General features: G+C 44.1%; 1 protein-coding gene across 2 annotated transcripts in view; it reads left to right on the forward strand.

The window, feature by feature from the left end:
- LOC141080528 (caspase-1-A-like) overlaps positions 1-26,830 on the forward strand; it is a 41,264-nt gene that overhangs the window by 9,082 nt on the left and 5,352 nt on the right. Inside the window, exons 5-9 of one of the 2 annotated variants that reach the window (XR_012228962.1) lie at positions 11,365-11,544; positions 12,534-12,789; positions 13,169-13,303; positions 13,972-14,340; positions 14,585-16,553. Coding sequence is in view for 1 of the 2 variants with exons in the window: in XM_073565786.1 (XP_073421887.1) it covers positions 11,365-11,544; positions 12,534-12,789; positions 13,169-13,303; positions 23,430-23,539 (681 nt within the window). In the remaining variant the exon portion in view is untranslated. Of the gene's footprint in view, positions 1-11,364; positions 11,545-12,533; positions 12,790-13,168; positions 13,304-13,971; positions 14,341-14,584; positions 16,554-23,429; positions 23,540-26,830 lie in introns of those variants that run through there. The other variant, XM_073565786.1, reaches the window with a different exon arrangement.

The following is a 26,830-nucleotide window of genomic DNA, read 5'->3' on the forward strand; positions in this document are numbered from 1 at the left end:
GAATCATAGAATCGTAGAGTTGGAAGGGACCTCCTGGGCCATCTGGTCCAACCCCCTGCTCAAAGCAGGATTCGCTAAATCATCCCAGTCAGATGTCTGTCCAGCCTCTGTTTGAAGACTTCCATTGAAGGAGAACTCACCACTTCTCGTGGCAGCCTGTTCCACTCATTGATCACTCTAACTGTCAAAAAGTTTTTTCTAATATCTAATCTGTGTCTCCTCCCATTCAGTTTCATCCCATTGCTTCTAGTCTTTCCTTGTGCAAATGAGAATAAAGTTGATCCTTCTACAATGTGACAGCCCTTTAGATATTTGTAGACAGCAATTAAGTCTCCTCTCAGTCTTCTCTTTTGCAAACTAAACATTCCCAAATCCTGCAACCTTTCCTCATAAGACAGGGTTTGCAGACCGGTCACCATTCTGGTCGCTCTTTTCTGAACTTGCTCCAGTTTGTTGATGTCTTTTTTAAAATGTGGTGCCCAAAACTGGACACAATATTCCAGATGAGGTCTGACCAAAGAGGAGTAGAGGGAAATAATGACTTCACGTGATCTAGACTGTATGCTTCTGTTAATACATCCTAGAACTGCATTTGCCTTTTTTGCTGCTGCATCACACTGTTGACTCATATTCAGTCTGTGATCTATTAGTATACCCAAGTCTTTTTCACATGTGCTGTCACTTAGCCCTATTCCTCCCATTCTATATATGCTTTTTTCAATTTTATTGCCCAGATGTAGTACTTTGCATTTCTCCCTGTTAAAAACCATTCTGTTAGTTACTGCCCACTTCTCCAGTTTATTTAAATCTTTTTGAATCCTCTCTCTCTCTTCTCTAGTATTAGCTATCCCTCCTAGCTTTGTGTCATCAGCAAATTTAATCAGTTTACCCTCAATTCCTTCATCTAAATCGTTGATAAAAATGTTGAACAATACAGGGCCCAGGACAGAGCCCTGTGGTACCCCACTTGAGACATTCTTCCAACTGGATGTGCAGCCATTTACGACCACTCTTTGTGTCTGATCACTAAGCCAGTTATGAATCCACCTAACAGTTGCCTTGTCCATTCCATACTTAGTCATTTTTTCAATAAGGATTGTATGAGAGACTTTGTCAAATGCTTTGCTGAAGTCAAGATATACTATATCTACAGCATTTCCTTGATCCACCCAATCAGTGATACCGTCATAGAAGGAAATTAAGTTAGTCTGACATGACTTATTAGTTACAAACCCATGCTGACTCTGTTTGATCACTTCATTCTTATCCAGGTATTGACTTACATGTTGTTTAATAATTTGTTCAAAGATCTTTCCTGGTATAGAAGTCAGACTCACCGGCCTATAGTTGCCTGGGTCCACCTTCTTCCCCTTTTTGAAGATAGGAACAACATTTGCTCTTCTCCAGTCTTCTGGCACTTCTCCTGTTCTCCAAGAATTTTCAAAGATTATGGAGAGTGGTTCAGAAATTTCTTCTGCTATCTCCTTCAGTACTCTGGGGTGTAATTCATCTGGACCTGGAGACTTGAATTCATTTAGGTTAGCTAAGTGTTTCCTCACTATCTTTCTGTTTATAGATATCCTGGATTCTTCTATTCCCTTAATAGGACAGTGAATAACAGTTGGTGTTACATTTCCTTTCTGAGAGAAAACAGATGCAAAATAGGAATTTAAAAGTTCAGCCTTCTCAACATCCTGTCTTACCATTTCATCATTTTCATCCTGTAAAAATCCTATAGCATCTTTGACTTTTCTTTTACTTTTGACATATCCCCAAAATCCTTTATTATTGCTTTTGACATCTCTTGCAAGCCTCAATTCATTTTCAGCTTCAGATAATCTGATTTGTGCCCTGCAGATTCTGCAGACAGCATTATATTCTTCTTTAGATATGCCTCCCTCTTTCCATTTTATAAACATTTTTTTCTTCCTTTTTAGCATGTGCTTAAGTTCTGTGTTCACCCATCCTGGTTTCCTTAAATGCTTCCTATTCTTCCCTCTTTTCGGAATTGTTAACAACTGTGCTTTGAGAATTTCATTTTTCAAGATTTCCCATCCTTCCTGGACATTTTTGTCTTTAAGGATATCCAGCCATTGGATCCCTCCAATTATCTTTCTGAATCCCTTAAAATCTGCCTTTCTGAAATCTAACCTTGACGTCTGAGTCTTCACAGGTCTTCCGCCTCTAGTTATCCAAAATTCTAAAATAGCATGGTCGCTACCTCCTAGGGTTCCAGCCACTTTTACCTCCTCAACCATTTCCTCCCTGTTTATAAGGATTAGATCCAAGGTAGCAGTTCCCCTTGTTTTCTCCCCTACCTTTTGGAAGATAAAGTTGTCAGCAAGAGAGGATAAGAATTTCCTTGACCTGTTAGTTTTGCCTGAGAGAGATTCCCAACAAATGTCTGGATAGTTGAAATCTCCCATGACAACTATGTCATATTTTTTGGAGAACTTGGCCATTTGATGCATAAAGAGTTCATCCATATCTTCAGCTTGCACAGGCGGCCTGTAGTAAATGCCTACAATGGTGTCCTTTCCATTGTTCTGTCCTTGTATTCTTACCCAAACAGTTTCCACAGAACTCCCAGTCTCTGAAGCTTCAATCTCTGTGCAGATATACGCGTTTCTAACATACAATGCGACACCTCCTCCTCGTTTATCAAGTCTGTTTCTTGCAAATAAGTTGTATCCTTCTAGTCTTGTATTCCAATCATGTGTATCGTCCCACCAAGTTTCAGTGATTCCAATGACATCATATTTCTTTTCCTGTGTTAGTAGTTCCAATTCTCCTTGTTTGTTGCCCATGCTTTGTGCATTAGTATAGAAACATTTTAGTTTGTGATTGGTTTCTCTTTCTCCAATATTTTTATTAATTAGATTCTTTCGTCTTTGTTCTTCCTTTCCACTTCTATTAGCAGAGTTCTCAATAGCATTTGTCAGGTGTATGGCTTTTTCTGGTCTTTTGCTTCCCTTCCCATGTTGTTCTAGTTTAAAGCTCTCCTTACAAGTGTAGCAAGGCGACTTCCAAATACATGCTTTCCAGTCTTCGTAAGGTGCACCCCATCTCTAGCAAGTAGTCCATCGTATAAGTAGTTCACTCCGTGATCCAGAAATCCAAATCGTTGCTGACGGCACCATCGACGTAGCCAGTTGTTCACCTGCAGAATCTTATTCCACCTCCTTGTTCCATGGCCATCCACTGGAAGGATGGAAGAGAAGACCACCTGCGCTCCCAGTTCTTTCACTTTCTTGCCTAAGTCTTCAAAGTCTCTGCAGATGGTTTCCAGGTCGTTTCTTGCGGTGTCATTTGTCCCCACATGTAGTAGCAGGAATGGGTAGTCATCTGTAGGTCTGAAGAGTCCTGATATCCTGTCAGACACATCTTTAATTTTTGCACCTGGAAGACAGCACATTTCTCTTGAAGTTATATCCGGTCTGCAGATAGCGGCCTCTGTTCCTCTCAACAGGGAATCCCCCATGACCACCACTCTCCGTTTCTTCTTCACAACATTTTTCTTTCTCCATCCAGGAGGACTCTGAAGGCGTACAAGGTTGCTGTTTGTTGGCAAAGTCTTATCCTGATGTATTTCTTCATCATTTTCCTGCGTGAGAGCCTGGTACTGGTTTCTGAGCAGTATGGGTGCTGACTGCCTCCTGATCCTCCTGCTTCTCTGGGTCACATGTCTCCATTCCTCTGTTTCTTCAGGTGCACTTCGAATTTCTTCTCTTTCTGTAACATGAAGAGATAATTCTGCTCTGTCCAAGAACTCTTCACCTTCCTTAATGATCTTCAACGTAGCCAACCTCTCTTCGAGATTTTGCAACTTTTCCTCCAACAGGGACACAAGCTTGCATTTGTGGCATGTGAAGTTTGGCTTTTCCACTGGTAAGTCTGTGAACATGTAGCAAGAAATGCAGCTCACCAAATGGCTCCTGGCCTCTTCCATCTTGAGATTTCTTAAAAACGATGATAGATGAGCCAAAACGGCCAAAACCCAGTGATCGTTGAGCTCGCGGAGACTCTTCACTTATCCCAGAAGGCACTGGGAATATGCAAATGATCTCCTCAAGATTCTTCCGCTCGTTTTCCGATTTTCTCTTTTCAGCTGCAACGGCCAAAACCCAGTGATCGTTGAGCTCGCGGAGACTCTTCACTTATCCCAGAAGGCACTGGGAATATGCAAATGATCTCCTCAAGACTCTTCCGCTGGTTTTCCGATTTCCTCTTTTCAGCTGCAACGGCCAAAACCCAGTGATCGTTGAGCTCGCGGAGACTCTTCACTTATCCCAGAAGGCACTGGGAATATGCAAATGATCTCCTCAAGACTCTTCCGCTGGTTTTCCGATTTCCTCTTTTCAGCTGCAACGGCCAAAACCCAGTGATCGTTGAGCTCGCGGAGACTCTTCACTTATCCCAGAAGGCACTGGGAATATGCAAATGATCTCCTCAAGACTCTTCCGCTGGTTTTCCGATTTCCTCTTTTCAGCTGCAACGGCCAAAACCCAGTGATCGTTGAGCTCGCGGAGACTCTTCACTTATCCCAGAAGGCACTGGGAATATGCAAATGATCTCCTCAAGACTCTTCCGCTGGTTTTCCGATTTCCTCTTTTCAGCTGCAACGGCCAAAACCCAGTGATCGTTGAGCTCGCGGAGACTCTTCACTTATCCCAGAAGGCACTGGGAATATGCAAATGATCTCCTCAAGACTCTTCCGCTGGTTTTCCGATTTCCTCTTTTCAGCTGCAACGGCCAAAACCCAGTGATCGTTGAGCTCGCGGAGACTCTTCACTTATCCCAGAAGGCACTGGGAATATGCAAATGATCTCCTCAAGACTCTTCCGCTGGTTTTCCGATTTCCTCTTTTCAGCTGCAACGGCCAAAACCCAGTGATCGTTGAGCTCGCGGAGACTCTTCACTTATCCCAGAAGGCACTGGGAATATGCAAATGATCTCCTCAAGACTCTTCCGCTGGTTTTCCGATTTCCTCTTTTCAGCTGCAATGGCCAAAACCCAGTGATCGTTGAGCTCGCGGAGACTCTTCACTTATCCCAGAAGGCACTGGGAATATGCAAATGATCTCCTCAAGACTCTTCCGCTGGTTTTCCGATTTCCTCTTTTCAGCTGCAACGGCCAAAACCCAGTGATCGTTGAGCTCGCGGAGACTCTTCACTTATCCCAGAAGGCACTGGGAATATGCAAATGATCTCCTCAAGACTCTTCCTCTGGTTTTCCGATTTCCTCTTTTCAGCTGCAACGGCCAAAACCCAGTGATCGTTGAGCTCGCGGAGACTCTTCACTTATCCCAGAAGGCACTGGGAATATGCAAATGATCTCCTCAAGACTCTTCCGCTGGTTTTCCGATTTCCTCTTTTCAGCTGCAACGGCCAAAACCCAGTGATCGTTGAGCTCGCGGAGACTCTTCACTTATCCCAGAAGGCACTGGGAATATGCAAATGATCTCCTCAAGACTCTTCCGCTGGTTTTCCGATTTCCTCTTTTCAGCTGCAACGGCCAAAACCCAGTGATCGTTGAGCTCGCGGAGACTCTTCACTTATCCCAGAAGGCACTGGGAATATGCAAATGATCTCCTCAAGACTCTTCCGCTGGTTTTCCGATTTCCTCTTTTCAGCTGCAACGGCCAAAACCCAGTGATCGTTGAGCTCGCGGAGACTCTTCACTTATCCCAGAAGGCACTGGGAATATGCAAATGATCTCCTCAAGACTCTTCCCTTGGTTTTCCGATTTCCTCTTTTCAGCTGCAACGGCCAAAACCCAGTGATCGTTGAGCTCGCGGAGACTCTTCACTTATCCCAGAAGGCACTGGGAATATGCAAATGATCTCCTCAAGACTCTTCCGCTGGTTTTCCGATTTCCTCTTTTCAGCTGCAACGGCCAAAACCCAGTGATCGTTGAGCTCGCGGAGACTCTTCACTTATCCCAGAAGGCACTGGGAATATGCAAATGATCTCCTCAAGACTCTTCCGCTGGTTTTCCGATTTCCTCTTTTCAGCTGCAACGGCCAAAACCCAGTGATCGTTGAGCTCGCGGAGACTCTTCACTTATCCCAGAAGGCACTGGGAATATGCAAATGATCTCCTCAAGACTCTTCCGCTGGTTTTCCGATTTCCTCTTTTCAGCTGCAACGGCCAAAACCCAGTGATCGTTGAGCTCGCGGAGACTCTTCACTTATCCCAGAAGGCACTGGGAATATGCAAATGATCTCCTCAAGACTCTTCCGCTGGTTTTCCGATTTCCTCTTTTCAGCTGCAACGGCCAAAACCCAGTGATCGTTGAGCTCGCGGAGACTCTTCACTTATCCCAGAAGGCACTGGGAATATGCAAATGATCTCCTCAAGACTCTTCCGCTGGTTTTCCGATTTCCTCTTTTCAGCTGCAACGGCCAAAACCCAGTGATCGTTGAGCTCGCGGAGACTCTTCACTTATCCCAGAAGGCACTGGGAATATGCAAATGATCTCCTCAAGACTCTTCCGCTGGTTTTCCGATTTCCTCTTTTCAGCTGCAACGGCCAAAACCCAGTGATCGTTGAGCTCGCGGAGACTCTTCACTTATCCCAGAAGGCACTGGGAATATGCAAATGATCTCCTCAAGACTCTTCCGCTGGTTTTCCGATTTCCTCTTTTCAGCTGCAACGGCCAAAACCCAGTGATCGTTGAGCTCGCGGAGACTCTTCACTTATCCCAGAAGGCACTGGGAATATGCAAATGATCTCCTCAAGACTCTTCCTCTGGTTTTCCGATTTCCTCTTTTCAGCTGCAACGGCCAAAACCCAGTGATCGTTGAGCTCGCGGAGACTCTTCACTTATCCCAGAAGGCACTGGGAATATGCAAATGATCTCCTCAAGACTCTTCCGCTGGTTTTCCGATTTCCTCTTTTCAGCTGCAACGGCCAAAACCCAGTGATCGTTGAGCTCGCGGAGACTCTTCACTTATCCCAGAAGGCACTGGGAATATGCAAATGATCTCCTCAAGACTCTTCCGCTGGTTTTCCGATTTCCTCTTTTCAGCTGCAACGGCCAAAACCCAGTGATCGTTGAGCTCGCGGAGACTCTTCACTTATCCCAGAAGGCACTGGGAATATGCAAATGATCTCCTCAAGACTCTTCCGCTGGTTTTCCGATTTCCTCTTTTCAGCTGCAACGGCCAAAACCCAGTGATCGTTGAGCTCGCGGAGACTCTTCACTTATCCCAGAAGGCACTGGGAATATGCAAATGATCTCCTCAAGACTCTTCCGCTGGTTTTCCGATTTCCTCTTTTCAGCTGCAACGGCCAAAACCCAGTGATCGTTGAGCTCGCGGAGACTCTTCACTTATCCCAGAAGGCACTGGGAATATGCAAATGATCTCCTCAAGACTCTTCCCCTGTACAGTACTGGGGATCCTAACACTGGGACCACAACAGATCACCCCAGAAAAATAAGAGACACTTTTTTTAAACACAATAGTACAGTTTGAAAACTAAATAAATCAAATATTCAGATCAGCATTGATCCAGGCAGTGGCCATTAGAACAGGAGAATTTTTTTTTCTTTTCAGACCATGTCCTATTTTTTTGTTTCTTCTACTAGGATTCTTATTAATTTACTTTTTCTTCATCAACTCCTTTTTCTTCCCTGGCTGAACTTCATTGACATACTAAATGTCTTAGGGTAGGTGCACACGTTCAGTAATTGGCAGTGCTTTGGATGCAGCACAAGTCCGCTTCATCAAAAGCTCTGCCAGCTATTGAACACAGGTGAATCCGCATGTGTTCACTGAACGGTGCAGAATCACCACATCCAATACATTGGACGCAGGCATCTCCGCAAGATAAATAGACATGCTGCGGTCTGGAAAGACGCGCCACATGTCTGTCTCTGCGGGTGAGCCACAGGCGTCTATGCATGCATAGTAGGCATGTGATTTCTTGAAATTCCATCCACTATGCTGTAACAACTGGATGCTGCACAAGTACACAGTGTCCAACCCACATTGCTTATTGACCGTGTGCACCTACCCTTTTTGTAACCAAAAGTGAAAACTTTTTAGAATCATAGAATGTTAGGGTATGTGCACACGTTGCGGATTCTGCTGTGGATCTGCAGTGGATATGGCCCTGCGGATCCGAAGCAGTTCCTGCTGCGTTGTACAGTACCTTATAAGTCTATGTAAAATGAAAACCGCAGTGCACATGTTGCGGATTTTTCCGCTCGGATTTGCTGCGGTTTCAAAACCGCAGCATGTCACTTCTTTGTGCGGATTCCGCAGCAGATTAGCACCTGCTCCATGAAAGGTGTCAAACTGCAGGGGAAAACCGCAGGCTAATCCGCAGATAAACCGCAGGTTTTTTGACCTGCGGATTTAGACAAATCCGCCCTGAAAATTCCGCAGCAGAATCCGCAACGTGTGCACACACCCTTAGGCCGGGGTCACACTAGCGAGGAATACGGACGAGTGAGAGGCGCTAAAAGCACGCATTACACACGGACCAATGATTCTCTATGGGTTTGCTCCCAACAGCCGTATATTTCTCGGGCGTATTCTACGGTCCGTGCCAATCGCAGCATGCTGCGATTGTCAGCGTACTACGCCCGTAGTACGCCAATGCAAGTCTATGGGTGCGCAAAAAATGCGGATTACACACGGACCACACATGTGACTTGCGAGAAATACGCACCAGGTGTCTTTTAGAAAAGCCGGCAATTCAGTGCACGATACAGTAAACACACACTGACAGGTTTAATAAAGAAGCGAAAGAATAGATATATACACATAGAATACATACATATATATATATATATATATATATATATATATATGTATTCTATATACATACGTGTCATTGTGACAAACATATACACTCACTGGCCACTTTATTAGGTACACCTGTCCAACTGTGTGTTAAGACTTAATTTCTAATCAGCCAATCACATGGCGGCAACTCAGTGCATTTAGGCATGTAGACATGGTCAAGACAATCTCCTGCAGTTCAAACCGAGCATCAGTATGGGGAAGAAAGGTGATTTGAGTGCCTTTGAACGTGGCATGATTGTTGGTGCCAGAAGGGCTGGTCTGAGAATTTCAGAAACTGCTGATCTACTGGGATTTTCACGCACAACCATCTCTAGGGTTTACAGAGAATGGTCCGAAAAAGAAAAAAAATCCAGTGAGCGGCAGTTCTGTGGCCGGAAATGCCATGTTGATGCCAGAGGTCAGAGGAGAATGGGCAGACTGGTTCGAGCTGATAGAAAGGCAACAGTGACTCAAATTGCCACCCGTTACAACCAAGGTAGGCAGAAGAGCATCTCTGAACGCACAGTGCGTCGAACTTTGAGGCAGATGGGCTACAGCAGCAGAAGACCACACTGGGTACCACTCCTCTCAGCTAAGAACAGGAAACTGAGGCTACAATTTGCACAAGCTCATCGAAATTGGACAGTAGAAGATTGGAAAAACGTTGCCTGGTCTGATGAGTCTCGATTTCTGCTGCGACATTCGGATGGTAGGGTCAGAATTTGGCGTAAACAACATGAAAGCATGGATCCATCCTGCCTTGTATCAACGGTTCAGGCTGGTGGTGGTGGTGTCATGGTGTGGGGAATTTTTTCTGGGCACTCTTTGGGCCCCTTGGTACCAATTGAGCATCGTTGCAACGCCACAGCCTACCTGAGTATTGTTGCTGACCATGTCCATCCCTTTATGACCACAATGTACCCAACATCTGATGGCTACTTTCAGCAGGATAATGCGCCATGTCATAAAGCTCGAATCATCTCAGATTGGTTTCTTGAACATGACAATGAGTTTACTGTACTCAAATGGCCTCCTCAGTCACCAGATCTCAATCCAATAGAGCATCTTTGGGATGTGGTGGAACGGGAGATTCGCATCAGGGATGTGCAGCCGACAAATCTGCGCCAACTGTGTGATGCCATCATGTCAATATGGTCCAAAATCTCTGAGGAATGCTTCCAGCACCTTGTTGAATCTCTGCCACGAAGAATTGAGGCAGTTCTGAAGGCAAAAGGGGGTCCAACCCCTTACTAGCATGGTGTACCTAATAAAGTGGCCAGTGAGTGTATATATATATATTTATATTTCACAGAGTTCTTCATAGCAGAATATCCGCTAATTAAATTGCCGGCTTCTATCAAATAATTCCCCAACCCGACATGAAATGACACATGGTTTACATTCAGTAAAGCATTTCATTTCATGTTTTTTAATATGTCCCTGACTTATAATTAGATGAGGGTTTGTGTGCAAAATTTGGGAGTTGTAGTTGTTATTTTAAGGGGTTCATTCGTTGTTATAAAATGCGTGGGCTTCCCTTTGCCCTATATTGGTGGCGAGTGGGTTAATCTAACAAAGGGTTAATGTCACCATTCGATTGTATATGTTTGTCACAATGACATGTGTATATACATATATACTGTATATATATATATATATATATATATATATGCATTCTATGTGTCTATATCTATTATTTCGTTACCGTTATAAACCCTGTCATAGGGCTCCATTATATGTCCATTTTGCAAGGCGGCGAGTATATCTCGCCATACGGATTCCATACGGATTACATACGGATGCAGACATGCGCAAAATATGCAACCACACCTTGCTTACGGATGACCTACGGAGCACTATTTAGGGGTCATTCATCCGTATTACGCCTGTAAACTACGGATCGTATTTTGCGCCAGTTAGTGTGACCCCGGCCTTAGAGTTGGAAGGGACCTCCAGGGTCATGTGTCATCAATGCAGGAGTCACTAAACCATCTCAGAGAGATGTCTGTCAGCCTCTGTTTGAAGACATCCATTGGAGGAGAACTCACCACCTCTCGTGGCACCCTGTTCCACTCATTGATCACCCTCACTGTCAAAAAGCTTTTTCTAATATCTAATCTGTATCTTTTCACTTTCAGTTTCATTCCATTGCTTCTTGTGTTTCCACATGCAAATGAGAATAATGATGATCCTTCTACACTATGACAGCCCTTCAGATATTTGTAGACAGCTATTAGGTCTCCTCTTAGCCTTCTTTTTTGTAAGCTAAACTTTCACAGATCCTTTATCCATTCCTCGTAGGACATAGATTGCAGTCTGCTCACCATTCTGGTCGCTATTCTCTGAATTTGCTCCAGTATTTCAATGTCTTTTTTAAAATTTGGCGCCCAGAAATGGACACTGGTATGGTATGCTGGGAGTTGTAGTTGTGCAGCAGTGAAAGAGCCAGTTATTGAAGAGCACTGCAGTGTAGCTTACTAACAACTTGTTTTTACTGTTTCAATGTTTATTTTTTTAAAGATTGTGATATATGATTGTTCTACATCGTATCTTTTTTCTTATTCCTCTAGGTTTATCCGATTTGTGAGAAGAGTAAACGCAAACGTTTGGCTTTGATCATTTGTAATATTAATTTTCATGATAAGAATGTTCGAGAGCGCGCAGGGGCACAGTTTGATCTTACAGGAATGAAGGAACTATTAGAAGGATTTGACTACAATGTGCAATGGAAAAGGAATCTGACAGCTGCGGTGAGGACTAGTCCTATGAAATTTAGGGCAGGAGTCCAAGGGGCTAAATGTGTTCAATTATGGCTATGTGTGCAATGCTGTAGTTGAAAGCAATAGAAAGAATCAGTGTTGTGTTTTTACATATAGCATAGCTACACATCAATGTAACATGGGGACTCGCCCTCATGGTGGCCACACACTTTATGAGGCATTTAGATGTGCTGATTTCATCTGAACAATGCACCTTAATGAGCGCTGATCGACTACGTACAAATCCATCAACGTTTATTAACCGGCCTGTTTACATGGGCCAGTGAGTGATTATGGACACAGAGGAATCGCTAACGCGATTATATATACTTATTTTTTCGAGGGGGAACTTGGGCTGTGTGTCCATCTCCTTACACGTGCACACTTGGGTCAGCCAAGCTCGCATGTAGTCTGTGTGGGAAGAAGGAGCAGACAACTGAGGCGGTGCTTATCTCCAGGAAAAACGTTGGGGTGTTTAAATTTATAGCACGACTCCAAGTTCCTGTCCCCGGCCTTATACTTCCAAGCCACAGTCTTCATCTGTTCTCGGCAGCACTCCGAACGGTCTCCAGCAGTATGTGACCTGCCGGATCGCTTGCTCCAGTGTTTGTAGGAGCGATCTGGGAGTCATAACTTAGTGTTAGTCTATGAGAGGCAGAACAAAGCTCTCATACACAGCCGGTAAGAGTTGAAGACAGTGGTTGGTAAGTATAAGGCTAGAGTCATGGACCATACGCACTGGAGTGGTGCTTTAAACTGCCCAATCCCTAATTTCCCCACGCACTCCCATCTCCCATGCCTAGATCACCAGGTTTGGCTGACTTTACTTTATTTACTTTAATTTTTAATATACATATGCTGTACTTATCTTCTTATATAAAAATGAAAAAAAATGCAAACCACTCAAGCCTCTATAAAATTTGTAATTATATAATCCTCAAAAAAAGTTATAATATTTTTATCAATTTTTTTCTTTTCAGGAGATGCGGACCACGATGAAGAATTTCGCTACTGACTCAGATCACAAGGATTCTGACAGCACCTTCCTGGTTTTTATGTCTCATGGAGAAAGAGACTTTATTTATGGGACTGATTTTAAAAGAGAAATCGTAGAAGGCCGGGAAAGAGTAACCGGCGACCTCCGTGTTGATGATATGTTCAATACATTCAATAACAAAAACTGCTCAGGACTGCGGAATAAACCCAAAGTGATAATTATCCAGGCTTGTCGTGGAGGTACGGTAAAGGAATATTATTATTATTATTTTATTATTATAGCACCATTTATTCCATGGCGCTTTACATGTGAGGAGGGGTATACATAATACAAGTACAGTAATCTTAAACTATACAAGTCATGACATGCACAGAGCGGGTTACTGACTCTTAAAATGTCTATTGAGAGGCAAAGAAGGGGAAAAAAAAAGATACCGTAGATAGCTTTTACAGGAAAATGAAATTATTCAAAACTATACAAAAATATTATTACAGTTAATAAGAAAATAAAGCAAAGTTCTGTAGACTGAAGGAATGGAAGAATGCTGCCTTGTGCTAAACACTGTTTGTAAAAGTAAAATCAAATATTTCTGACTAAGAAATAAATATTTTTATGCAGAAGAGAGGAGTTTGGTACTGGTCAGCGATGGTGCTCAGCCACCCCCAAGCATCCAACAAAACGATTTGGAAGATGATGCCAAGCCCATGGTTCTGAGGGAGACTGACTTCATCTGCTTCTATTCTACAACACCAGGTATACAAATGTATTTAAAAGGGTTGTCTGGAAGCGGGCGGTCATACATTCTTCCGGCCACATTCCGACTAGAAGTGTCCAGCCTCACTCAATACAGGTACAATCACTGAGGCCGAACACGGCTAGTCGGCATGTGACCGCTTGTATGGAACTTGCATTCTGACGGTCACGTGGCCACCACCAGCACCAGAGAATGCTCACAGCGCGCGGTACGCATGATGTGAGGATTCACAAGTCTGCAGTCAAATAGAGTTACTGCAGACTTGTAGCCTAAGGCCGGACAACCCGTTTAACTAGTGTTAACAAACTTTTACAGTTTTTCTGTACTGTCACAATGTTGCCAAATGCATCTATTTATAATAGTAAGGCTAGTTTCACACTAGCGTTTTTTTGCGCTGCGTTTTGAGCGCACATCAAACGCATAAAAAAACGCTTGTAAACGCAGCGTTTTTTTGGAACATAATCGTGCGCGGTAAGCCAAAAAAAGCAGCGACTATATGCGTTTGTAAGCGTTTTGCATGCGTTTGCGTGATTATTGTGCATAATGTCACAATCAGGATTAAAAATCATTGACCAATTAAGTGACTCATACTCCACCAATTGGACAGCAGTGGGCGTGTGTTATTGGAATTCCTTGTCTAGACCCAGTTTACAGCTATTCTTCCCAGTTGCTAGCAGTTTATGAAGACATGCATCTGCGCTGGAAGAGCTTTCACTTCAACTTGGATCTGGACATCAGGATGGCTCAAGCTTACGCAGTTGCTTGCCATGAACAAAGAGAGAGAGAGAGACAGCGATGACGGCAGCGTCGGCGTTTTGTGGATTCATCCTATTGTTGAACCTCGGGAGAGCCGTGGAGCGTACCACACCCTCTACAGCGAGCTACAGGCAAACCCGGATAAATTTACGGATTACACACGGATGACCCAACAAAGCTTCATGTATTTACTTGGTCGTGTACAAGATGTCATCCGTAGACAGGACACACCGCTCCATCGTGCGATTCCTCCCGAGGAACGGCTCCTGGTCACATTACGGTACGTAATATAGCAAAACCACTGACTGCATAATATTATTTGTTATTTGATGTACTATTATATTCTGGCAGAATTCTTGATCTGCCATGTACTTAACAAAAGTATGCTGCTTTGTTTTGAGGCCATTTTAAAAAAGAAAAGGATGCATAATTATTTATTGGTGTGCCCCTTTTTTAGGGTTTTTTTGATGTGTTAAAAATCCCTATACACAAATATAAATTCTTGTTGTTTCTTTGTGTCCCAGATTCCTGGCTACTGGAGAGACCCTCTCTTCGCTGCACTTCCAGTTCCGTCTTGGAATATCCACCTTGTCTGGAATAGTTGCGGACACCTGCCGGGCTTTGTGGGACATTCTCTGCCCAGAATTTATGCCCCTTCCCACCGTGGAAAAGTGGCTTGAAAATGCAGAAAGATTCTGGTCAATATGCAATTTCCCTAATTGTTTGGGTGCGGTGAATTGGAAACACATCAGGATTATAAAACCCAAGAGAACTGGATCAGAGTACTACAACTATAAAAAGTACTTCTCTACAGTACTAATGGCCATTTCTGATGCAGACTGTAAGTTTGTTGCAGTGGACATTGGTGCATTTGGGCGTAGTAATGACTCCCAGGCTTTTAAGAACTCGGACATGGGCCGGAGGTTGTATGGCAATGGATCGCCCGCCAGGGCAGTGGGGTACTCGGTACCGGGCCGGTATCTCAGAGGGAAGTGTCACAGTAGCGGTGACCCGGTCCGTGGCCCTGGACGTCTATGTAAAAGGAGTTAAGAGTGGCTGATTAAAGTTTATAAGTGGATGATACGTGACCCCACCTGTGGTGATCGGCAATAAAGGTGTTAAACCGAGACGCTGCAGGCAGATCCTCTGGGACAGATGGTATAAGGCAGCAAGATGTAATAGCTCCCCACAGGTGGAGCTGTGGTCCCAGGGCAGTGGTAACAGGTGTTGAGGAAGAGGGTGTAGTGTCTGGCACAGAGATGTAGTAGTGCTGGAGGGTTTGCAGGAAGAATGCAATGACACAACAAGGTGCAGTTTCCGTTACCTTTACTGTTCTTTGTAAGTGCAGTCCAGGGTCCAGATTACAGATGGAACAGAAGCTGGCCAGCTTGGAAGCAACTTAGGAATCTCTCTATGCAGATGGGTTGTGTAGTCTCCTTTCTAGCGCTTATCTGAGGTACTTGCAGTACTGTGTTACACTGAAGTTCCATTTGCTTGTTCTCTTTTAGAACTCCCTCGTATGGCAGACAGCTGTAGCTTTCTTCTTCTGGCTCACACACTGCTGTTGTGCCTCCGAGTCTTATGTGGGAACAGAGCATTTACAGCTTCCTATTCCTCCGGTTTCTGCTGCAGGAACATCAGTATCCGTACAACCTTGGAGACCGGACTCCAGATCATGCGCTACAGCTAGAAGTGAGCCTGAACTCTGCTCAATCTTCCAGCTCTTCTCCTCACGACCACACACATTTCCCTCCTCACACGAACTAACTAATTTCCCCTTCCTGGCCCCCAAAGAGCAGCTCTTCCCCCAGTTTTGGTTCAGAGCTCCCTCTGCTGGCCTGGAGTGGGAACTGTGTTGTGTGTTGTATTTACCTGACAGAGAGACCCTTTATTGCATCCAAGCATGACATCACACTCCCTAGAAGGAAGGTAATGCCACTGTGGCGACCATACTCCTGGGGGCGCCACAGTAACCAGTTCAATTTCCCCATGCCACGGCCTCTTCCCAACACCGAAGGTCCGCCACAGCCCTTTGTAATGGTTGGGGATGAGGCATTCCAGATGTGCCAACACCTTCTCAAACCATACTCCAGCCGGGACTTGGACCACACAAAAAGAATTTTTAATTACAGGCTGACCAGGGCCAGAAGAACTGTAGAGTGTGCCTTTGGTATACTAATTTCTAGATGGCGCATTATCTCTACAGCCATTAATCTTAAACTAGAAACCGTGGATGAGGTGGTGAAGGCCTGTGTTGTTCTACACAATTTTGTGATGGATAGAGAGCACCCTAGTTTTGAATTAGATGATTCCTCTCCTAACCCCTTGCCTGAATTTAATCAGCACCCTCTACGGTCATCCGTTGAAGTAGGGCAAATGAGGGACCAATTTGCGGCCTACTTCACCTCTGATGTAGGACGGGTGGCCTGGCAAGAGAAAATGGTGTAACCAAATTTTTATGTGTTGTGTATGTTAATAAAAAGCCTGTGTTTATACCTGTATTGTTTTTTCTACAAATTTCAAAGTATGATACAAGGGCAGGTTCATGAACATATGACGTGTATTTTCTACATCATCTCCTCACTTTGTAAACACACATTAAATAGAGGATGAGGTTATTTAGAAGGTCTATCTATAATAACCTTGGATTGTACTCCAAATAGTTAAATGATGTTAAACACCATAGTAGATTAACTGATAAGGATACTAATCAAGGTAACAATAGATAGGCCTTGCTATCAACACCATTCTCTATTACGTGTTACCAGAGAAAAGACATTGAGGGCATGTAAAAAATGCACGTCATATAGATTTTTTTTTTTTGCAAATACATATCTATAAGATTGACACACGAAACATGTGTCATTTCTAGAGCTATGTGTTCACAAAAAAGAAAACAGTACAGCGCAGTGTGTGTAGGCGGTGAAAGACACATTAACCAAACATTATTTGAACACAAAATATTCAATATTTATTTTTTTTTAAAAATTAGTTTCCCTTTGAAGGACGTTTGGGCGAAGTGTTGTATAATTTGGGGGTGTGGAAAGAGGAGGAACGGCTGGAAACTGAGGAAGGGGTTCTAGGTGAAGGTGCTACTAAATTACTGGGGGAAGGGAGGTCAGGAATGATAAAGGAGGAAGGTTGTGAAACATTGGAAGGAGAGGGGGGATTGAGTAACAAAGTTTTTTGTTTCTTTTTCTTTGGGGCAGGAGTCACCTGCCTGGACCGACTACCACCGTGTGACCGCCTTACATGGCTTGGCCGCCTAGAGCTGGTGGTCCGTGGATGAGTGGAAAAAAAATAGAATGTGGGTCTCCCCTAGGGTGCTCGGTGGTGGCGCTGGCGGTGCTCCTTGAAGGTGAAATGGTGGTGTCGGTGCTCTTGGAAGGTGAATTATGCCTGGTGCTTCTGGTGGGAGAAGTGTGGGCGGTGCTCCGATCAGGTGAAGTGGTGGCGGTGCTCCTCTGATGTGGAGTTGTGGTGGTGCAATGAGGAGGCGAAGTGTTGGTGGTGATCCTCTGCAGAGTAGTGGCGGCGGTGCTCCTATGAGGGGATGTGGTGGCGGTGGTGGTCCTCTGAAGAGTGGTGGTTGGGGTGCTCCTTGTATGGTGTGGATGTCAGGAACACCACACTGAACTTGCTCACTGAGCCAGTGCGCGTGTCCTGAGTAAAGCGAACATTGCTCAAAGATACCTGTGGAGCGGGCAGCAGCCGAGTAGATGCGTACTTCAGAGCCGCAGGACCTGAAGCACTTGACTGCTAGGGGCGTGGTCTAAACTCCACAGAGCTAGGAGCTGCAAGATAACTCATAGCAGGGTAACTGCGAGACAAAGTTACCAGGGGGCATAGACAGGGAGAATAGTCAAGACGTAGCCAATGAGTCACACACAGAGATAGCTGCAAAGGTACAAGAGGGGCGAGCAGAGAGTAGTCAGGTCACAGGCAATGAGTCATACACAGAGATAATAACGCAGTACAAAATCAACAGGCAAACTCACAACGGGAAACAGAACCGGGTCAGAACCATATAAACAAGCTATAGCAACAAACAGGCACACAGGGGTCAGCACACTAGGCCAAAGGCAAAAGTATAACTGGCAGGGATTGAAGCTTCCCAGGGGTTTAAGAAGCTCTCCCAGAACCAGAAAGAGGCCACAATCATTAACCCCCGGTGTGCTGGTCAAAACCTGCACCGAGCTCCAGACATTAACCCCAGGTGTGCAGCTCAAAAACCTGCACTGGGATCATGACAGTGGAGTTGTGGTGGTGCTCTCATACATTGGAGAAGTGGCGGTGCTCTGATCTGGAGATGATGTTCTCTCTGTGCTACGAACAGGTGAAGAGGTGGTGGCCCAACCAGATTTAGTGCTGGAGGTGCGCCAAGATGTGGTAACGGTGGCAGTACTGGTGCTCCCAACAGGAGCAGCGCATGACATGGTGGTGGCGGCAGGGGTGGAGTGTCCAGCAGCACTCGACATTAGTGTGGTGTAGTGGTGCCTTGCTTGGCTAGGAATGCAGGTGGCTGTGCAGTGATATGCAGCAGAAGTCGGTACTGTGGTGAAGCGAGTCAGTGGTGGCACAGGTGGGAATGACAACACTGAGTGCTGCACGTACTGATTCTGCTGCATAGCCTGCAAGTAAGCAGTGTTGCAGACGTGTAACACAGTCAGCTGTTGCTCAGGACTAAGGTGATCCGCCATGCCCCGCTCAATTTTACTAAAGAAATGGTGCGCTGGTATTTTGAGGTCGGCCTCCAGCCGGTCAAGGCGCTGGTCGAAAGAGTGGAGTATGTGTTCCATGTGGTTAAAACCACGTTCCATTAGTGAGAACCCACTTTCCACTCTTTCGGACAGTGTCTTGAGGCTGGCATGAAAGGCCTCGCTCAAGTACATGAACTCGGGCAAGACAGGCCTGTCCAAGGCCCTCTGCCGCTGGCGGGTAGTGCCCGAATAACCAGTGGCAGAGACCTGGGACAGGGGAACACCTGATTGACCAGCTTCCTGGTCACCAGCTTTCTGTGTTGCTGACCTGCAACTTGCTTCCTGGCTGTCGGATGGCTGGGACAGGTCCGAGGTCGATCGATGAAGAACCGCTCCCGGGACAGGTTGCAGGGTGCTGCTCCAGGTGCTGTGGAAAAAAAAGGTAAACATTAGTATCAAGCATTAACAAGACGGATCAGCTGTGGAATATAAATTAGGGTAAATGAAAAAAAAAAAAAAAGAAATACTTACGCTCTGGTGGCAAGTACTGGTCGTAAGAATTCTAAGGCGCGATGATACCGATACTTGGTTCTTGTCCTTGCAGTTGAGCCACTGCGAACCTGTCCCTCAGCACGAACATCAGTGTTGAAACGGTCCTTCATCGAGCGCCAACATGTGCGGACTTTGTTCACTGTTGAAACAATGGAAAGGAACAAAAAATTAGGTTGTACAACGCAATGATGGTAACATCTGTATCACCACACATACCTGAGTTAAGTTGTCATCAATGCTGAATCCCAAAAAATTGCACTAAAAATGCATTCACTATTGAATCTGAGGACACATGTGTGTTTACTGCAAGGAGATCTCTTGAAGTAAACACACATGTAGCATCAGGATCAAGAGTGAACCATAAAAAATATACAGCATGACAATACACAATGCGTACACTATTGAACCTGAGGGCATGTGTGTTTACTGCAAGGACATCTCTTGCAGTAAACACACATGTAGCATCAGGATCAAGAGTGAACCATAAAAAATATACAGCATGACAATACACAATGCGTACACTATTGAACCTGAGGACACGTGTGTTTACTGCAAGGAGATCTCTTGCAGTAAACACACATTATATTCACAAAAATTGCCCAAACCAGCTATTAATAAATAATACTGGATATAGTACCACAACATACCAATAATTACTTTTGTGGTCACCTCATAGAACAATGTACAAGAAGTTTCCACACAATGGTACCTTGTAAAAAACCATCTTTATTTAAATACCAATGTCACAACATTAAAAAGAACATTAAAAAGAAAGGTGCTGGATCAGTATGAGAGACAAAACGCATGTAAACACCATATAATGATATATTCATGGGAGGCTGTAAAAGCAATATGCAGTGTGAACACCAAAGAGATATAAAAAATTTCACTAGTTCAATGTCAATTATTGATTGACTATCATTAAGGAGTTGTTATACCCATATGCAGTGTGAGAACCAAGGAAGATTCACTTGCTCCATATCCATTATTAATTTAACATAAAAGGACTATTGAATCAATTTACAGTGTGTGCACCGGGGGAGATTTATGAAAATTCACTTGCTCCATACCAATTAGTCATCTGTAAAGAGGTGCAACACTAAAGGAGCATCCCATCAAACTGATACTTCACTATGCATAAAATAGGTTATAAAGTCTCATGAAACCAGTGTTTCACAGTGCATAGTTATAAACTAAGAAATGTAAACACTATATAAGCGTGACAAAAAGTCACTTCAACCTACCAATAAATAAAGGTGCTTACTGCAGCGTCCCTCATGCCCCACATGTAGCATCAGGATCAAGAATGAATCCTAAAAAGTATACAGCATGACAATACACAATGCGTACACTATTGAACCTGAGGACACGTGTGTTTACTGCAAGGAGATCTCTTGCAGTAAACACACAATGTAGCATCAGGATCAAGAGTGAACCATAACAAAAAGACAGCATGACAATACACAATGCGTACACTATTGAACCTGAGGACACATGTGTGTTTACTGCAAGGAGATCTCTTGCAGTAAACACACAATGTAGCATCAGTATCAAGAGTGAACCATAACAAAAAGACAGTATGACAATACACAATGCGTACACTATTGAACCTGAGGACACGTGTGTTTACTGCAAGGAGATCTCTTGTAGTAAACACACAGGATCAAGAGTCAATGCAGCATCACACAATAGAGAAATACTTACTGAATGCTTTTTTGACAGTTCCAGAGGCGCTGTCCCAGCCCTCCATCAATGCTGCAGCCACTTCATTCCATAGCCGCCGGGTCACCACAATGTCCTTGTACTGCTGGTCACGGCTGTCCCACAACGGGACACGCTCCTGGACAAGGCTGATGAGTTGCTCATTGTCGATATACACGTCCTCATCCCGTTGTGGAACCTAGAAAAGAAATACATTTAGAATCTTTGCATTTATGTAGAGTGATATAGAAGAAAAAAAAAAGGGGAGAAAAGCAGGACAGAAAAACCTGAATACAAAAAATGTAAAAAAAATAAGGAAAAAAATATTCCTACCGTGCGTCTCCTTCCCACAATGCTTTGTGTACGCTGCTCCGGCTGCTCACCCTCACTTGGCTGGTCCGATGCTGAGGTCTGTAAAAGAAAATAAATAATTAAACATTTGGACAGGCAGGTATACTTCACAAAGGCAGCAAACTACTCACCTCACGCTCTAAATATACGTCCCTGGAGAAAGTGTGTCCCCCATGTGTTCTGTGTGCTGTGAGGCCGTCTGGTGGACGGCGAGAGAGAGAATAAACTTGAACCTGTTGCACCCGAAACCTGCCTCCAGCTTGTGTCTGTACGTCTCTGCGCGGTATACAGAGGGACCACCCCCCAGCCCGGCCCACCGACCCTACATCTGTCTGCGCTGTGCTTTTTGACTCCATACCCCACGTTCTTGCCCTCGTTCCTTGGTCTCTGTTCTCTGCCCTACCTGCCTCTCTGAGTCCTCCAGCCTCGCTGCCCTGTCCCTTCCGCCTTCTCTTACCACTCCATTTACCTTCCTGTTGTTTGTCTTCCCTTTAGCCTGATACTTCATTGTGCTTTTTCTATATTGCAGTCTCCAGTCCTGTGCCTTGCTAAATCAGAGTGTCTCGGTATCCAACTATTCGGATACGGCTGTGCTTCCTCTCCCGTCTTCTGTCCCTGTCGCCCCTTTGGTTCTGGCTGTCGCGGCTCTTTCCACTGGGGGTCTGTCCCTAACGCTCCCTGTATAGGGCGCGGTCCTCACCTGGGTGCTCTCCCTCGGGGGCTCTGGAGCCGTGACCCAGAGGGTCCACTTTTGGGTAAATCTTTATTTTCCTCTTCAGCACCAGTAACACCGTAACAGGTATACAGGCTCTAAGAGGTCAAGCATGAATGGCTTATCATAAGAATAGGCCATCACGTTTTTAGGGGTCCTGTCACGCACAGTGTGGGAAGACTAAGTGGAACATGAAGGGTTGAGGGAAAGGAAGCCCAGACACTAGGGAAAGGGTGAGTGGAGACCCCTAGGCAGATCTGATAATACTTTACCTGCCCTACCGTCCCTAAATTGGTTCCTCACTAATCACCAAGCAGGAAACCTAAACCCTGTATCTCCCTAGAGCTAGGTCCTGGATATGGAGGGGGAGGGAATGTGCACTGGTAAATCCCACCTGTAAACTAAAGACAAGAAGGTAGACAGACACATGGAGTGAACTTAGCTTGAGCAGACACAGAGAGGTGTCCTCAAACAGCTCCAGAGAGGAAGTTAGCCAACTGCTATAGCTCCAAGCCTTCACAAGGAAAAAAAAATGTGAATATCACCGGTGACTCTCTGTAGCAGATTGGGGATTTATAAACACACAGGTCCAGTTGTGTCAACTAGAGCGGGAGGGAGGTTGCCGCCGGGTCCAATAGACAGGAGGATTAAGGAGGCATCTGCAATGCCAAACGCAGAGACCTTCTGCAGCCAGATGCAGAGCAACAGTCTGTTTCATCTGACTCACTCGAGACAGTTCCCCACAATGCCCATCAGATGTCAAGGCACAGATCCTTTTTTATTCCCTGGAGATAAGCTGCCACCAGAGGTGTTTGGCAGGGAAATTCTCCTCCGTCTATTGAGAACTCGGCACACGCAGCCAAACTGAGCGTTCATATGTATAGGGGCTTCAGAGGGAATAGCTGTCATCCAACAGGAGGAAATCCTGAAATGCCAAAACAGAAAGTCCCAAAAAAAGATGCCACAGAAGTTTTATTTTATCGGTAATAAATAGTGATGAGCAAACGTGCTCGAGTATGTTCGAGTTGCTGTGGCTGCATGACACGCAACACATGCAGGGATTGTCTAACAAACAGGCAATCTCTGCATGTGTTGCAGCTGTCGAACAGCCGCAAGACATGCACTATAGCCACGCCAACACCTTATGCTCGCTCATCATTAGTAATAACTATAACAATAAATATTTAATAATAAAGTGTTTATTGAAGCCACAGTAGAATGGTGATAACATACAGTAGGGACAAACCACACTACCGCTATCCTGATTTTTTTTGTGTCTGCACCCAAGTATTGTGCTGTTAATATTGTTCTAGTTTTCTGACATACATATGTTTGGTATTCTTTTGTCACCAGATACCGTTTCCTTTAGAGATCCCAAATCCGGCTCCCTTTTCATTAAACAATTGATTTGCAACATGAAAAAAGATGCTCACAATTTACCTCTACAGGATATCTTCCAAAACGTAAGTCTTCATAGAGCATTGTAGACGTATATAATGACAGTGGTCAGCATACAATTTTGAGCCTTTAAATTAAGAATAATATGTTGTAAACACCAATTTGTTAATTTAATATTAACCCCTAAATTGCCCAGAGCGGATGCATCTGTCATGGAGAGGGTTGGGGTATGTGGATTGGTCTCATGAGAAGTATCATTCAAACTGTGTAGTCCGGACATCTGGTCTGGGCGCCCATTGTTCCCCCCGCCACGTGATCGCAGAGTGACTACATTACTTGCCATAATAAAGGCCATGTTGGTACTCCTGTGGGCCCATGATTAGGAATATATATATGGAAATATTGAAGTAGCACAGTATGTAGTCCAAGCTATCAAATGATCACAAGTTCAGATTCCCTATGGGAGCTAAAAAACAAAAAAGAAAAGTAAAAAAAAGTTTTTATATATATTAAAAAATAAAAATGTTAATTACTCTCCATTTCTCCAGTTAAAATTAATGAAATAAAAATAATAAAAATGAATGTTTGGTATTGTTGCTTTCATAAAGGGCTGTCTAGAAAAACATAAAATTGTTTAATCCATATGGTAAATATAGCTGTTGGATCGGGGGCGGAAATATCATTGATGCATCCTGTGCGACCGCACAGGGACACAAGAGGTAAGGAGGCCCATTTCCACCTTCAAAGCATGTGCAATTTGGCAGTTTTAGGAGCTCTTGGGTTGCAAAGGGCCCATATAGTGTTTTTGCACAGAGGCCCTTTTCTCTGTGTCCTCCAGTGTGTAGGATGCCAGGGAAATAGAAAAATAACAATAAATCAGTGGTGAAAATACAGGGTGGGCCACTTATATGGATACACCTAAATATAATAGGAATGGTTGGTGATATCAACTTTCTGTTTGTGGCAAATTAGTATATGGGAAGGGAAACTTTTCAAGATGGGTGGTGACCATGGCAGCCACTTTGTAGTTGGTCATTTTGGATCCAACTTTATTTTTTCCAATGGGAAGAGGGTCATGTGACACATCAAACTTATTGGGAATTTCACAAGAAAAACAATGGTGTGCTTGGTTTCAACATAACTTTATTATTTCATGAGTTATTTTCAAGTTTATGACCACTTATAAAATGTGTCCAAAGTGCTGCCCATTGTGTTGGATTGTCAATGTAACCCTCTTCTCCCACTCTTGACACACTGATAGCAACACCGCAGAAGAAATGCTAGTCTAAGGGGGTCAGATTCCTTGTAGGAAAGCTCAGACCTGACACCCATAATGTGTTGGTGCACCATCTTGCTGGAAAACCTCAGGGAACGTTCCATCTTCAGTGCATAAAGAGGGCAACACATCATCATGTAGCAATTTCAGATAACCAGTGGCATTGAGGTTTCCAATGATGAAGAATGGCCCCGCTATCTTTGTACCACATATTCCACACCATACTATCAATTATGGGTGTCAGGTCCGAGCATTCCTACCTGAACAGTTTCCTGGAAAGTGGATTGATCATCGTGGGCCAGTTGAATGGCCACCAAGGTCTCCCGATCTGACCCTCTTACACTTTTATCTTTGTGGTTGTCTGAAGGTAATTGTCTATGCTGTGAAGATAAGAGATGTGCAGCATCTGAAACAATGGATACTGGAAGCCTGTGCTAGCATTTATCTGCGGTGTTGCTATCAGTGTGTCAAGAGTGGGAGAAGAGGGATTCATTGTTTGGATTTCCTCTTATTGCATTTTATTGCATTGTTGTGGCAGCCAAAACAATATAATTCTAGCATTTTTATTTCTTTTTGCGTTATGCCATTTACCAATCGCACTAATATATTTAAATTTTGATCGGACATTTCTGAATGCAGCGATACCAAATATGTGTATTTTTTTAAAACTATTTTTATTAATTTAACAATTTTAACAACAAGGAAAAGGTACAGACAGTTACAGTATATTTATGACATTAAGCCAAAATCCCAAATTTTACTTCCCCCCCTCCCCTTCCTACAATATGTGTATTTTTTAACTGTTTTATTTTCAGTGAGGTAATAGGTGGGTGATTAGAGCTTTTGGGTTTTTAATTTTTTTCATATGTTAATTTTTTTCCCACTTTTTACTGTATTAAATAGTCTCCTCAGGGGAACTAAAGCTGCGATCATCCAACTGCTTGTGCTAGATATAACAACAAGCAAAAAGGCAGCAACACTTACCTGCCCAGGTCTAGAACAAATGCACTGCAGGGTGCAGCCAGCCCATATAGCAAGATGTCAGCAACACAGGTGCAAAATACCAGATTAACAGCCACTCTCCACATACCCATTCCTGGAGGGGGTGACTGCCCAGTATACAATTGCACAATGAGGGTCCGCATAGGGTACCGTTCACACAAGGGAACTGCATGGTGTCTGGTTCACAGCCTATTAGTAACGCCCCTACTATTCGATTAGGCGGGCTGGCCAGCACCCTCTCAATGCATCCCAGTGTGAACACCCCTCATACGAGACCAAACGTGTCTGGGCTCGGCTGCACCCCGAATAATATAGTGCAAAAAATTTTTTACCAATTAGTGAGGTATTAGCTGATATTTTGGCCAAAATAGTTGAGCCCGTTGCTTGTTGTTATAAATGAATTTTTGAAGACCTGAGTCTTCTTCAATGGCTTTGCTATTTAGTTTTGTGCTAGATATACCAGTGCATCAATACTGCTATGCAGCGTCGGACTGGCCCACCGGAGAACCGGAATATCATTGCAGCAGTGAATCTCATTTCAGGTCTCCACACCCCCAGAGGCCCCGCCCCCAGCCCAGTAAGCTGCTCTGCAGACTACAGCTGTAAATCAGGGCCGGCGCCGCCCTCAGTCCTCTCTGCTCCTGGCTCACAGCCGGTGCGCAATGACGTCACTACATCACGCACCCGCTGTGTGTCTGGCAGAGGGGGCAGCTCCTGACACTGAGGCCGGGATCAGCGTGGGAGCGAGGAGGAGAGGTGAGTATTATGTTTTGGTTTTTTTTTTATATCTCTCTCGCTCTCTCTATCTGTCTCTCTCTATCTATCTATCTACCTATTTATCTCTCTATATATCTCTCTCTCTATCTCTCTTATATCTATCTATCTTTCTATCTATATCTATTATCTATATCTATCTATCTCTATATCTATCTCTATCTATCGCTCTATCTTTATATCTATCTTTCTATCTCTACATCTATCTCTATATCTATCTATCTATCTATCTATCTATCTCTATATCTTTCTATATATATATATCTCTATATCTATCTATTATGTCTATCTATCTATCTATCTA

The sequence above is a fragment of the Dendrobates tinctorius genome, unplaced genomic scaffold (assembly GCF_039654945.1).
Source record: "Dendrobates tinctorius isolate UK_male_01 unplaced genomic scaffold, ASM3965494v1 ptg000016l, whole genome shotgun sequence".
Taxonomy (NCBI): Eukaryota; Metazoa; Chordata; class Amphibia; order Anura; family Dendrobatidae; genus Dendrobates; species Dendrobates tinctorius.